Source organism: Hyaena hyaena, unplaced genomic scaffold (assembly GCF_003009895.1).
Source record: "Hyaena hyaena isolate Hyena2069 unplaced genomic scaffold, ASM300989v1 scaffold_1961, whole genome shotgun sequence".
Lineage (NCBI taxonomy): Eukaryota > Metazoa > Chordata > Mammalia > Carnivora > Hyaenidae > Hyaena > Hyaena hyaena.
In genome coordinates this window covers 40811-56004 of record NW_024082600.1, presented here as the reverse complement: position 1 = coordinate 56004, position 15194 = coordinate 40811, and the positions used below count along the sequence as shown (strand labels likewise).

At 35.9% G+C, this 15194-nt stretch overlaps 1 protein-coding gene across 1 annotated transcript in view; it reads right to left on the bottom strand.

The window, feature by feature from the left end:
* The window catches only part of POF1B (POF1B actin binding protein), an 89851-nt gene that overhangs the window by 59804 nt on the left and 14853 nt on the right, over window positions 1-15194 (bottom strand). The window contains exons 3-5 of the mRNA XM_039225195.1: window positions 13326-13406; window positions 10198-10299; window positions 4245-4427 (exon numbers count right to left, since the gene is read on the bottom strand). Coding sequence (XP_039081126.1) covers window positions 4245-4427; window positions 10198-10299; window positions 13326-13406 — 366 coding nt within the window. The remainder of the gene's footprint in view (window positions 1-4244; window positions 4428-10197; window positions 10300-13325; window positions 13407-15194) is intronic.

Genomic DNA, 15194 nt, shown 5'->3' with positions numbered 1-15194 from the left:
AGTGAAGAAATCGAATCAGTTATCAAAAATCTCCCAACAACAAAAGCCTTGGACCTGATGGCTTCCCAGGGGAGATCTACCAGACATTTAAAACGGAATTAATACCAATTCCTCTCAAGCTACTCCAAAAACTAAAAATTGAAGGAAAACTTCCAGACTCATTTTATGAAGCCAGCATCACTCTGATTCCCAAACCAGACAGAGATCCAGCAAAATAAGAAAACTACAGGCCAATATCCTTGATGAATACGGATGCACAAATCCTCAACAAGATACTTGCCAATCAAATCCAACAGCACATAAAAAGAATTATCCCCCAAGATCAAGTGGGATTTATCCTTGGTTACAGGGCTGGTTCAACACTCGCAAATCAATGTGATACATCATATCAACAAAAGAAAGATAAAAGTTATATGATCCTGTCGATAGATGCAGAAAAAGCATTTGACAAAATACAACATCCCTTTTTAAATTTTTTTTATGTTTTATTTATTTCTAGAAGAGAGAGAGACAGCGTGAGCAGGGGAGGGTCAGAGAGAGAGGGAGTGACAGACTGAAACACGCTCCAGGCCCTGAGCTGGCAGCCAGCACAGAGCCCGACGCGGGGCTCGAACCCACGAACGCAAGATCATGACCTAAGCGAAAGTCGGACGCTCAACCGACTAAGCCACCCAGGCGCCCCACAACATCCCTTTTTAATAAAGACCCTTGAGAAAGTCGGGATAGAAGGAACTTACTTAAACATCCTAAAAGCCATTTATGAGAAGCCCTTAGCTAACATCATCCTCAACGTGGAAAAACTGAGAGCTTTCCCGATGAGATCAGGAACACGACAGGAATGTCCACTCTCACCACTGCTGTTTCACATAGTGCTGGAAGTCCTAGCATCAGCCATCAGACAACAAAAGGAAATCAAAGGCACCAAAATCGGCAAAGAAGAAGTCAAACTCTCACTTTTCGCAGATGACATGATACTCTACATACTCTACATAGAAAACCCGACAGACTCCACCAGAAGCCTACTAGAACTGATCCAAGAATTCAGCAAAGTTGCAGGGTACAAAATCAACTTACAGAAATCAGTTGCATTTTTATACACCAACAATGAAGCAACAGAAAGAGAAATCCAGAAACTGATCCCATTCACAATTGCACACACACACACACAAATAAAACAACATAAAGTACCTAGGAATAAACCTAAACAAGGATATAAGAGATCTGTAGGATGAAAACTATAGAAAACTTATGAAGGAAATTGAAGAAGACACAAAGAAATGGAAAAACATTCCATGCTCATGGATTGGAAGAATAAATATAGTTAAAATGTAATTACTAACCAAAGCAATCTACACATTCAATGCAATCAAAATTGCACCAACATCCTACTCAAAACTAGAACAAACTATCCTAACATTTGTATGGAACCACAAAAGACCCTGAATAGCCACAGTAAAACTAAAGAATAATACCAAAATGGGAGGTATCACCATCCCAGACTTTAGCCTCTACTACAAAGCTGTCATCATCAAGACAGTAGGGTATTGGCACAAAAACAGACACATAGACCAAAGGAACAGAATTGAGAACTCAGAAGTGGACCCAAATGTATACAGCCAACTAATCTTTGACAAAGCAGGAAAAAGTATCCAATGAAAAAGACAGCCTCTTTAACAGATGGTGCTGGTAGAACTAGACAGCACCATGCATAAGAATGAAATTAGATCATTTTCTCCCACCACACACAAAAATAAACTCAAAATGGATAAAGGACCTGAACGTGAGACAGGAAACCATCAAAACCCTAGAGGAGAAAGCAGGAAGCAACCTCCTTGACCTCACCCTCAGCAATTTCTTACTTGACACATCCCCAAAAGCAAAAGAATCAAGAGCAAAAATAAGCTGTTGGGACCTCATCAAGATGAAAGCTTCTGCACAGCAAAGGAAACAATTCATAAAATTAATAGGCAACCAACGGAATGGGAAAAGATAGTTGCAAATGACATATCAGATAAAGGGTTAATATCCAAAATCTATAAGGAACTCACCAAATTCCACACCCAAAAAAACAAACAACCCAGCGAAGAAATGGGCAGAAGATATGAACAGACCCTTCTCTAAAGAGGACATCCAGATGGCCAACAGACACATGAAACGATGCTCAGCATCCCTCCTCATCAGGGAAATACAAATCAAAACCACACTGAGATATCACCTCACGCCAGTCAGAGTGGCTAAAATGAGCAAATCAGAGAACTCTAGATGCTGGCGAGGATGTGGAGAAATGGGCACCCTCCTACACTGTTGGTGGGAATGTAAACTGGTACAGCCCCTCTGGAAAACAGTGTGGAGGTTCCTCAAAAAATTAACAATAGAACTCCCCTATGACCCAGCAATAGCACTGCTGGGAATTTACCCAAGGGATACAGGAATGCTGATGCATAGGAGCACATGGACCCCAGTATTCATAGCAACACTCTCAATAATAGCCAAAACATGGAAAGAGTCTAAGTGTCCATCAACTGACAAATGGATCAAGAAGATGTGGTTTATCTATACCATGGAATACTACATGGCAATGAGAAAGAATGAAATCTGGCCATGTGTAGCAACATGGATGCACCTTGAGGGTGTTATGCTTAGCAAAATAAGTCAGGCAGAGAAGCACAAATACCATATGTTTGCACATATAGGAGGATTAGGAGGATCTTAATGGAGGACTTAGGGGGAGAAGAAGGGAGAAATAGTGGGGGAGAGGGAGAGAGGCAAACCATGAAAGACTTGAGTACTGAGAACAAACTGAGGACTGATGGGTATGGGGGAGGAGGGTGAAGATGGGCATGAAGGAGGGCACTTGTACGGATGAGCACTGGGTATTATATGGAAACCAAGTTGACAATAAACTATTTGAAAAAAAAAAAAAGAAATGTGACAATGTCTTACCCAGTTGTGTGTCTCTCATGGTACTTGGCATGAAGATTTAATGTTTATGAATAATAATTACTACTAAAAACTAATAATTACCATTTGTTAAGTACTTACCATTGGCACTCAACTATGGTAAGTGCTTAACATATAAAACATAATTTATTTACAATAACTATATAAGAAGTGATCAATAAATCTCTATTTTATGATCAGGAAACTGACATAAAGCAAAGTATTAGATTAAAGTGTATGAAATTGTTTCTATTTGATCAACACTGACCCATAAAAATGACAATTTCAAATGATTTAAATACTAAAATGTTTTTAATCATTACTGCTAATTCATTTAATGTAAGAAGTTCAAGACCATCTGAACCATATTTTAGAGTAATCCTAGACCACAATATTTCCATACATGATATTCAAAGAAAAGATAATTTTAGGCTTTTATTGGTTGGGAAATTGTGAATTTTAAATCTCTTATGTTTTTTTTCCAACATGAACAAAGTACATATTTCACAGTTTCAGTCCTTAGAAATAATCTCAAGCAGATTCTTGTGTGGACAGTCTCCTTTATTTTTTCTTATTATTTTCCTTCTGTCTTTTAATAAGAGTTGCCTATTAAAGAGGTCAACTTGAGTAATTGTTCCTTACTGGTCAAAAAGACCTGAAAAAATACAAATGATGACTGATTCCCCATAGCTTCAGTTATTGTTGTTAGTTTTACCAAGTTAAAAGAAAATGTTTTTTTCTTCTAACACTTGTATAACAGATGTTTATAAGATTCCAAAACCTTCAGAATATAAATTAGTCGCTGACAATTATGTCGCAAGAGATTTCTCTTTAGTAACTAAGTTTTAGTTTCTATATTGTTGATGTAATATACAATAAAATGTATTCATTTTCTGACTTAATATACTATACTTTCATAGAACACATATAGGAAGTAATTACTAGCTAGTGAACTCATAATCCTTAGATAAAATCATTTCCAATTCACTTTCTATTTAAATACCTTGCCTCGTGAAAATATTTAATATTGAACAATTGTTGAACCAATTTTAGAACTGAGGATCAGCTAGAAATCAGGTATTAATTTCTCAGTTTATAACTTCCCTCATAGATTTCATGCATTAATAGACATGAATTACTTTTGTCTTCTGAGAGGAAATAGAAATTTTTTTTAAATGCCATTAACAAAACACAAATTCCCCAATATTTTGATGAAAATTTAATGTGGGTGGCTATAAAGTGGTGTGAGAAGAGTTTAAGAGTGTTATTTCAGTTTTATAAGGAAATCAGTTGATTGATCTTACCTGGTCATATATGTGGCTTGATCCACCGTGGCACAGCTCATTTCCGGTGTTTGTAGAAATTGAATCACTTCCTGTGATGGTTTGGATTTGTTGGCCAGAAAGGGATTGTTGGCAGTGTGGAGAGTGAATGATCTGAGGCTGTTGGACAATGTGATGATGGCATTGAACCTGTGGATAACATTCCTAAAAAATATATATATGTATACATGCCAAAATAGTCACTAAGAATAAAAATTACTACTCAAGAAAACCCACTGAATGCATTTTTTTAAATTTAATGTGTTATTCCATAAGATAATTCGAGTCCTAAGATATATAGTTTTAATATGCAATATATTATTTTTTCAAATTATTTCATTCGGAGAAATTGTATTGTATTCTTTTTTGTTTGATCAAGTGGCAATGAACAACCAAATACTTACCTAAATTGGCCAAGGAATTGCATGTTCTTTTTTTTTTTTTTATCGTTTTATTTTTTCTGAGAGAGAGACAGCATGAGCAGGGGAGGGTCAGAGAGAGAGGGAGACACAGAATCTGAAACAGGCTCCAAGCTCCAAGCTAGCTGTCGGCACAGAGCCCAACGTGGGGCTCGAATCCACAAACCGTGAGATCATGACCTGAGCCGAAGTTGGACGCTCAACCGACTGAGCCACCTAGGCGCCCCGGAATTGCATGTTCTGATTAAATTAATATTCCAGTTATACTTAACACTAAAACAATAATGAATATTAATATTAACTATTCATTGATAATTCAACAAGCACTTCAGGATCTAATTTCATAATAACACTATCATACTGAAGATGTAGATGGAACTAAAATTAGAAAATAATATAATGTAGTGATTTTTAATGTCAGGAAGCATATTTGAATCACAGTGGGGGCAGGCAAAATTCTTGTGCTTATGAAAATCAAGCACAGATTAAGAAAAAAAATTAGAAAACAGTGACTGAAGCTCCAGATCTAGAAAACAGGTATTCTAATTCTGATTCTACCACTTACTCTGTGATCTTGGGAAACTGTGTTTGCAATATTTATGAGCCTCAATTTCGTCATTTGCAAACGTTGAGATAATATGTGTCCCATTGGATTGCTGTGAGGAGTAAATTAACTCATGTTTCAAAGTGCCTAGTACAAAGTAGGTGGGTAATAAACATTTATTATTATTATATTATTATTTCTTTATCATTGTCATCTTCAACTTAATCATTGTCCGCTCCACAAATTTTTCAGGTAGAAAAAAGTCCCTGAGGTCCAGGGAAGTAAGATGATTTACTTGTAATGGCACGACTAATTCATGGAAAAATTGGGATTGGAACTCATGATTTCTAGCTCAGAGTTCTTTCAAAATAGAAGGCTGAATTTTTACTGTCCTCAAAATAGTCTGGAGCTTGTTTTTAAGCTAAATCTTTTCTATCTGCTTGTTTCTTTGTTGTGGCTTTTTTTTTTTCTGAGGAAGTATAGAGCCCAGAGAAAGAAAGGATATCTGGTTGTTTAAGTTTTGAAGATTTCAGGCATACTTGAATTTCCTATATTATTTTGTTAATATTATTCTACTTTAATAACAGTCATCTGAAAGCCAGTTTTGAAAGAAAAACACATTCTATTTTGAATCATTATGCTACATTCATGTGCATACATTTAACTTTGAAAGTGTAAATTGGGGCTCCTGGGTGGCTCAGTAGGTTAAGTGTCTGACTTTGGCTCAGGTCATGATCTCACGGTTTGTGGGTTCGAGCCCTGCATCGGGCTCTGTCCTGACAGCCAGCTCAGAGCCTGGAGCCTATTTCAGACTCTGTCTCTCCCTCTCTCTCTGACCCTCCCCTGCTCACGCTGTTTCTCTCTCTCCCAGAAATAAATAAATACATTAAAAGTTTTTTTGAAAGTATAAATTCAATGTTCTATTTCCTTTTGACAGTGGGAAGCTGACCTGCATTAATATAATAAACCACTATAAATTTTATATTTTTTATATGGAACAATTTTCAAACTATATTAAAGGAAAAAAAGCAAGAAGCATAAGAATGAATATACTTTGCTACCTTTTGTATAACAATTTAAAATAAATTAATGTGGGAAACCTGAGTGGCTCAGTTGATTAAGCGTCTGACTTCTGCTCAGGTCATGATCTCATGGTTCCTAGGTTTGAACCCCACGTCAGGCTCTGTGCTGACAACTTGGAGCCTGGAGCCTGCTTCAGATTGCCTCTCTCCCTTTCTGTCCCTCCCCCACTCGTGCTCTGTTTCTCTCTCTCAAAAATAAATATTTAACAAATTTTTAATAAAATAAAATTAAAATATGTATATTTACAAATATACATAACTGCTTTTAAATGCCTGGAACAAAACTCTTCTAAGGGTGACTGCCCCTAGCAAGAGGAACTGAAAGACAAGGGAGTTAGGATACAGAGGCTTTACAATGAAAGAAAAAAAATGAAAGAAAACAAAAGGATAGAGAGGATTTGTTCCCCCACTGTGTATATTTTTATTCTTTTTGTACCTTTTTAGACTTTTTATGCCTTGAAATTTTTAGCATGTATACAAATTATCTTTTTATGTGTACAAAAATTATTTTGAAAGGAATGAAAAATATATTTCACAAATAGAAAGTACCTTGGTAGTCATTGATAATAAAAGGTCATAGAATCATTCATAGCACATTTTTTCTAGGACCTTTTAAAATACAACTCACTTTATATATATGCTAACACTAAGATCTCTACAGTTTAGAAGTCAGGCTAAGAGGACTGATGGATGTGGGGGGGAGGGGGGAGATGGGCATGGAGGAGGGCACTTGTGGGGATGAGCACTGGGTGTTATATGGAAACCAATTTGACAATAAACTATTTGTAAAAAAAAAAAAAAGGAAAAGCAAAAATAAATAAATAAATAAAAAGAAAAACAAATGTGTTCCTTAAAAAAGCAAGTTAGGAAACACTTTGAAGGACACATCAATATAAAACAATAAATAAAACACAACTCATTTCTCAATCATCTTCCTTTCTTAATATATCAGTTAACTCTTGAATAGAATAGAATGATGACAGTCTCTCTATCTGGGGTGTCTTGTGGTTTCACTGAGCCTACCTGGCCTCTGAACCACTCATTAGTATCACTGAACCTTTAGAAGATTTTCAGTTTTCATTTATCATACCTGACTACTAAAGTTATTGTTCTAAAACAAGATATTAATATATTACTCATACTTTTGAAATGTACCACAAGTTGAAATTTTAATGTACAAAATAGCAAACAGTTCTGATTTATCATATGTTTTGTCATCTTTGAGAGAGGAAAAAATACACAGAGTACAATGCATATGAACTGGATAATTATCTTGTAACTAGCACCAATTTACCACCTTTCCATGACAAAGATCTCTTTTTGGGCAGGTCTCATCTCTTTTTTTTTTTTATTATTAAATATTTTTATTTATTTCTAGGATAGAGAGAGACAGCGTGAGCAAGGGAGGGTCAGAGAGAGAGGGAGACACAGACTCTGAAACAGGCTCCAGGCTCTGAGCTGGCAGTCAGCACAGAGCCCGACGCGGGGCTCGAACCCACCAACCGCGAGATCATGACCTAAGCGAAAGTCGGACGCTCAACCGACTAAGCCACCCAGGAGCCCCCAAGGCAGGTCTCATCTCTTAAGAGCTAGTCCTATTTGAACTAGTCTATGTGACATTAAACCATTGAATCCAAACTCTGGCTTTATCCAGCTTGTCTTACTGCATCTCTCTATCACTGAGGAAACTCAACCAGATCAAAATAGTTGTCATTTGTTCCATACACATGATTCCTTTTACCTTGGACAGTCTGCCATGGCAGTTCCAAAACTCCCAAGTCATTTAAGTCATTAATTTAAAAAATGGATGTAAAAAAGTAAATATTCAAATTGATAGTAACAGTAGTGTTCTTTTAAAGGAGTTTTTTAATTGTTCCAGATGTATAGCAATAATAATGTACAGGATATTCAATCTTTTCCTCTAGGAACCAAGATTTAGAAAATCTTTATCTTTTTTGAGACAAGAAATTAGGAGGCTGAAATGATGTGCCCTAAACATTTCTTATTATTTAAAATGTGTCAAACTAAAAAAAAACAAAACAAAAAAAAATGTGTCAAACTTATTGTTTTGTCAGTCCAGTTGGATAAAGGACAGACGTTATAAATTTATAGCTTGAGGAAAGTGGCCCTTGAAGAATTGATATATTTTATTAAAATTTTCTATTTATCATAATGTCCAATAATATTCTCTTTTTTATATTTTATTTAATTATTGAGACAGAGAGAAACAGAACATGAGTGGGGGAGGGTCAGAGAGAGAGGGATACACATTATTCAAAGCAGGCTCTAGGCTCTCAGCTGTCAGCACAGAGCCCGACATGGGGCTCGAACTCACGAACTGCGAGATCGTGACTTGAGCTGAAGTTGGCCACTTAACCCATTGAGCCACCCAGGCGCCCCTGTCCAATAATATTCTGCTGTTCCTCTGAAAGATAGCTGTTCAATACATACCATACCAAACCGTCTAATAAATCCAATTTTCCAAGCAGACCAGATTCTTAAAGGTTTGTATGTTTATGATCCTGACAGTTTACACTATTTTATTTTTAATGAGCATCAAAGAAGTGATAATGTATTAATTCCTATGACTCTGGTAACAAATGCCCACAAATGCTCATAAAAAGAAGATATGTTCTCATGCCAAGAAAATTATAAAGAATTTAGTATATTTTAATGTTTCATTTGTATATGAGAAAAATGATTTTGTGATAAAATTCATTTGTATTATTTGACTGCCTGTTATAGGTTAAATTGTGCTCCCCCGACAAAAAGCATATGTTTAAGTACTAACCCTTATTACCTCAGAACATGACATTGTTTAGAAAGAGATTTTTTTCCCCATGAAATAAGATCTTTATAGAAGTAAGGCTCCTAATCAAATATGACTGGTATGATGATAAAAAGGGATAATTTGGACACAGAGACAGACATGCACAGACAAGAGACAATACGACAACATACAGGGAGAAGGCCATGTGAAGATGCAGAATTAAAGTCATACATCTACAAACCAAGGAATGCCCTAGGTCTCAAGAATCTAAAAGATAGGCATAGAAGAGCTCCTTCCCTAAAGTCTTCAGAGAAAGCATGGTCTTGCCAAAACCATGATTTCATACTTCTGGTCCCAGAACTGTGAGACAATAAATTTCTGTTGTTTTAAGCCATCAGATTGTGGTACTTTGTTACAGCAACCCTAAGAAATTAATACACTGTTCTAGTTCAAGAATGTCCAAGAAACAAGTCCCAGGTTTTTTCTGGACTGGACATGCTTTGTATGTCTAAGAAGACAATGTGAAACCTCTGCTGGTTAGAGTAACAACTCTGCTTGAAGGGCTGGTAGCTTAAGACGCCATGGAACTACCATTGCCCTGCTATGGTTTTTGAATGCTATATACTTGGTCTCTCAGCCAAATTTAATTAAATTTTAAATATGTGACTTGAACTTTAGTTTTCTATACTTTTATACTATTTTACATATCTTTTCAAACATATTTTTCATTTGTTCACTGAAAATTCACTTTATATTAAATGAATTAAGTCAAAGTTATAATGTTTTAAATTATAATTTTTGGGATGCCAGTTTAAAAGAAATATACAAAGGATTGGGGTATCTGTATTAAATTCATATTCTACCACTAATTTTCTATGTGACTTGACATATTCTTACCTAAGTTTTCCTTTCAGTAAAATAGGGTAAATAATACTTCACATGAGATAATGAATATGAAAGTGTTAAGGATGATCTGAAGGGCTGTAAACATAATAAGGTATAGTTATGACTGGTAGTGCTCTTGCTTGTCACTTGACAATTGAGTGTCATTTTAACTCTATGAAAATACTCATGATTCAAAAGTATACACTTAATAAGCTTTAAAACAGATTTTACATACCTGATCCATATTTAGCTTCTCTACTTTCCTTATTGTTTTTTCATAAATAACATTGTTTCCTGAGAAGAAATGTCCTCCTCTTAGGAATGGAGAAAGTGGTTCCTATAAAGACAGTAATGACTGTGTTTTGTTTTGAAAGGTACCTTTTTCAGAGAAACCTTAATTTAAGCAAATATGTAGTCTCTAATAAATCTGACTTAGCGGCAGGCTTTAGGAGAATGGAATGACATCCCAATAAGGTTTTGAGAGATGTAAGAAAAGCCATAAAGATAGTCTATTTTCTCAAACAGAGCAATCTTGATCTCTTACTATATTTTACCAGGCCTAACAGTGTTTTAAGAGAAATTGGAAGGTGAGAAAGATATTTTTTTTGCTGTTCCAAAGACAAGATATAATGAGCTTCCTCTGAGTTAGACAGGCCTGAGGTCAACCTCATTTAAGTTGAGTTCACTGGCAGGTTTCTTTCTATGCGAAAGTATTATTGGAGAAATGCAAAGTAAACAATTCACCACCAAGATGCAAAGTAGGTAGAACTATATTAATTTTTTCGCTTGACCTTAGCTTCAGTGACCTTGAAGTGTACAATTCTTATCTGTGATTATAATCAAAGCTAAATCTCTCTGATGGGTATGGGGGGAGGGGAAAGGGGATGATGGGCATGGAGGAGGGCACTTGTGGGGATGAGCACTGGGTGTTATATGGAAACCAACTTGACAATAAACTGTTAAAACAGGGAAAAAGAGCTAAATCTCTCTGTATAGCATATGTTTTGAATACCGAGAATAGAGTAAAGGTTTTAAGAGCCACTATATCCCCATAAAACAACCAAGTTAGTGTAGGATTATCCAAGTGTTCAAAAGATGTCAGCCGGGGCGCCTGGGTGGCTTAGTCGGTTGAGCGTCCGACTTTCGCTTAGGTCATGATCTCACGGTTCGTGGGTTCGAGCCCCGCGTCGGGCTCTGTGCTGACTGCCAGCTCGGAGCCTGGAGCCTGTTTCAGTCTGTGACTCCCTCTCTCTCTGACCCTCCCCTGCTCACGCGGTCTCTCTCTCTCTCTCCTCTAGAAATAAATAAAACATTAAAAAAAATTTTAAAAAAAGATGTCAGCCAATGAAATAAAGGCTGGTGAAATGTTCAAGGAAGGAGTAATAAGAATCAGATCAAGAGTTTAAAATAAATGAAATATTACTATAATTCTTTCCCTTCTTTCAGTTTTCATATGAGTCTACTAGTATGGGGGGGAGTTGAGGTTGTTTTATTACAAACAAATCAAAGTAGATGCTTGGGATTATGTACTTTGTTAGATGTGAGAACTACTGCCAGATGTTCTAAAACTAACAATTAAAATGATAAGATCAGTCATCTTTGAAGACACCTATTAATTTTTAGGGTGGATCTAGCACCAATTCAAATATACAGATAAAAAAGTAAGTAAAACTGCCAAAATAGTAAGACTGTCTAACAGCTCATTTGTAAATAATCTAAGACTTCTAATTCTTTGAAAGCCTGGAATATCAAGTACAATATGCATCCAAGTATACATATTCCCCAGTTTGTGTGTGAAAGAAAGAAAAAAGAGAAAGGAGGAAGAAGAAGGGGAAGGGGTAAAGTGGCCATGTTAGAGAAAAATGCACATTCTCATCTTTCAAGCCCTTTTTATGTCTCTCTCCCGAAACATACTTTTTAGATATATTATTTAAACATTTGATTCTGCAAAAGAAGGCACAAGCAAGTGCATTACTGCAATCATATCCTCTTTTGGTATTTACACATATATGTGAAAACTAAACAAATATTCAAAATAAGCATCCCCACCCTTCACAGAGCTTGCATGCTCATATGTTCACACATGCACACATGCACAACTAACTGCTTTTGTAGCTGAAGAGACATAAGAAAATAATTTTAAAATAAAGAAGAGGGGAGATAGATAGAAACAGAAAAATAGTGCACTCCCATCCATACAACTAGACTAGTATATGTGTGTTACCCTAATTTAATCCTTTGCTTTCAAAGCTGAAGCACATAATTGATTTTGTTTTGTGAGAGAGGGGAGGATTCTTTCTTGCAATAGTGGAGAAGTAAAATAAAGATAAAAGCAAATAATTGCCGTATTATTATCTGTGACACACTTTCTATTTGTGAAACTTTGTACTTATAACCCCATAGAATCTTCTATTACAGCTAAGGAAGGGCTGTGTATGGTTTTGTGTGTGTGTTGAGGAAGGCTTTTAACCCTGAGAAAAAAGTTTTCTTAATTTTTCTCCTCAAATAGATAGAAAAAATAAAATAAAATAAAAACAGAGAGGGAGGCAAAGCATAAGAGACTCAACTTTAGAGAACAAACTGAGGATTGCTGAAGGGGTGGTGGCTGAGGGGGGTGGGCTAAATGGATGATGGATATCAAGGAGGGCAACTTGTTGGGATGAGCACTGGGTGTTATATGTAAGTAGCAAATCACTACATTCTACTCCTGAAACCAATACTACATTATATGTGAATTTAAATAAAATCTTGGAAGAAAAAAATGAAAGAAAATATCTTAGTTTGTAAAATATAAGGTTATATATCTTAGTAGAAAATATAACAATATAATTTTCTTTTTTATAACAATATAATATTCAAAAGATCTCATTGCTAGGCACAAAAGTTCATAGTATAGGCAACAAAGGCATAGAGACACTTTTGAACTTTTGACTTTTCATTTTCTTCCTCCTAGCCCATATCACAATGACATATCTAAATAAAGACTCCAATCTCTGATGTAACAGCGGCTACCTTTATATGTGAAGTCTGTGAAAGAACTTTGTCCCTTTTTCCTTTGGTTCAAAGAGCACAAAATCCTTTGTAGCACAAAGGTGGAGCTATAGAAGTAGAAAGACTTTATAAACCAAGAATTTCCATGCTGATTGGAACTGTTGCATCATTGAATCAGAATATATGGGCACACAGTTGTCTGGAATTAAAAATGACTTTTTAAATAGTAATGATTAGAAATTAACTTTATAACAGGAAGAAACTCCAATAAGTTGATTTTAGGGATCTGGTAACTGACTCACCCTTCTTGTTTAAGCTATCAACTTCTAAGAAATTATGGGCTGGGACAAGAGTTTGTGTGATATAGTTTACCTGTTCAGGATTTTGTACTATGTATCTCCTAATAGTAGTCTGTGGATATGCAGTGACTTTTATTGTTGGAGAATGAGGTTCCTGTGAAGAAAGGTAAAAGATGCATATAATTATAGTTGTTTAGTGATCTTGAAGCCATTGATAATAGAAAGCAATTTTCAGAGTGAAATTTTAAAAGTCATTTGCATAATGATACATATGAATTTATGGTTTTAGTTAATTTCAACCTTAGGAACCTATATGAAAGCATGTGTTTATGTGCTCAACACTGTGCTAGATATTTCTGTTATACTCATTTCATGGTAATTCATCACACATATCAAGCCACATATATATGTGTATATATTTAATATATATTTTATATATATATATTAAAGTGTATTTATTTATTTTGAGAGAGAGAGTGAGGGAGCAGGGGGAGAGGAGAAGAGAGAATCCCAAGCACCCAAGCAGGCTTCACACTGTCAGCACACATAGTGCCTGACCCCATGAACAGTGGGACTCAAACCAAGACCCATAACGACTGAGCCACCCAGGGACCCTCAAACTATATTTGATGAGCGTTCCAAAATATTAATTTCATTGTAAATGACCCCCACATGATTAGAAGAAAATATACCTTAATATTTATTAATTATCTCATATTTTAAAAAATGGAAGGAGACACAAAGAGAAAAATGTGTGTGTAAGTGTGTGTGCATGTGTATGTACTTAAACATTTAAATCTTCAATGTGGTTGTGGGAGAGAACCATAAATAACATTAAAAAAGAGATAAGAGGCAGGGTGCCTGGGCAGTTCAGTTGGTTAAGCATCCAACTTCAGCTCAAGTCATGATATCATGATTTGTGAGTTTGAGTCCTGTGTCCGGCTCTGTGCTGACAGCTCAGAGTCTGGACCCTGCTTTGGATTCTGTATCTCCCTCTCTGCCCCACCCCCCCGCTCGCTCACTCTCTGTCTCTTGCTTTCTCTTTATTTCTCAAAAATAAATAAACATCAAAAATTTTAAATAAAAAGAGAGAGGGAGAGAGAGAGAGAGAGACAAGGGGCGCCTGGGTGGCTCATTTGGTTAAGTGTCTGACTCTTGAATTCAGCTTCTGTCATCTCAGGGTAGTGAGATGGAGCCCCACATCAGGCTCCATACTAAGCCAGGAACCCCTCCTTCTCCCTCTGCACCTCTCCAGGTGTACTCTCATTCTCTGTCTCTCTCTCAAAAAAATTAATTCAAGAAAGGAGAGATAAAGCACTAGAACAAAGTCATTTGTCAGCTTTTGATGGAAAAAGAATCAATATCATTAATATACAATTTTTATACCTCAATAAGTAAAAAAATTTTCATATTAATTGAAAAGTGAGCAAATGGCATGAACATTTTTCTTATAAATGAAAAACAAATGGTTAATAAGCAGCAAGAAGTATTCAACCAAGCTAAGAATCAAATAAACATAACAAAAGAATACCATATTTTAACTGGACAATAATTTTTAAATAATGATAGTGGTGAAAGTGGAGTAGGAAGAGTGAAATATGTAGCTATTAAAATAATGATTTTGAGAAATACAAACTTACAATGAAAAAAGATCATAATATTATACAATGTTAAATGAGAAATGAAGATATAAAGCTGCATATGTGGTATGATTTCAGTTCTTTATTTAAATGGAAGAAAACAGGGGTGCCCGGGTGACTCAGTCAGTTAAGCGTCCGACTTCAGCTCAGGTCATGATCTCACAGTTTGTGGGTTTGAGCCCCATATCGGGCTCTGTGCTGACAGCTCAGAGCCTGGAACCTGCTTCCGATTCTGTTTCCCTCTCTGTCTGCCCCTCCCAACTCATGCTCTGTTTCGGTCTCAAAAATAAATAAACATTAAA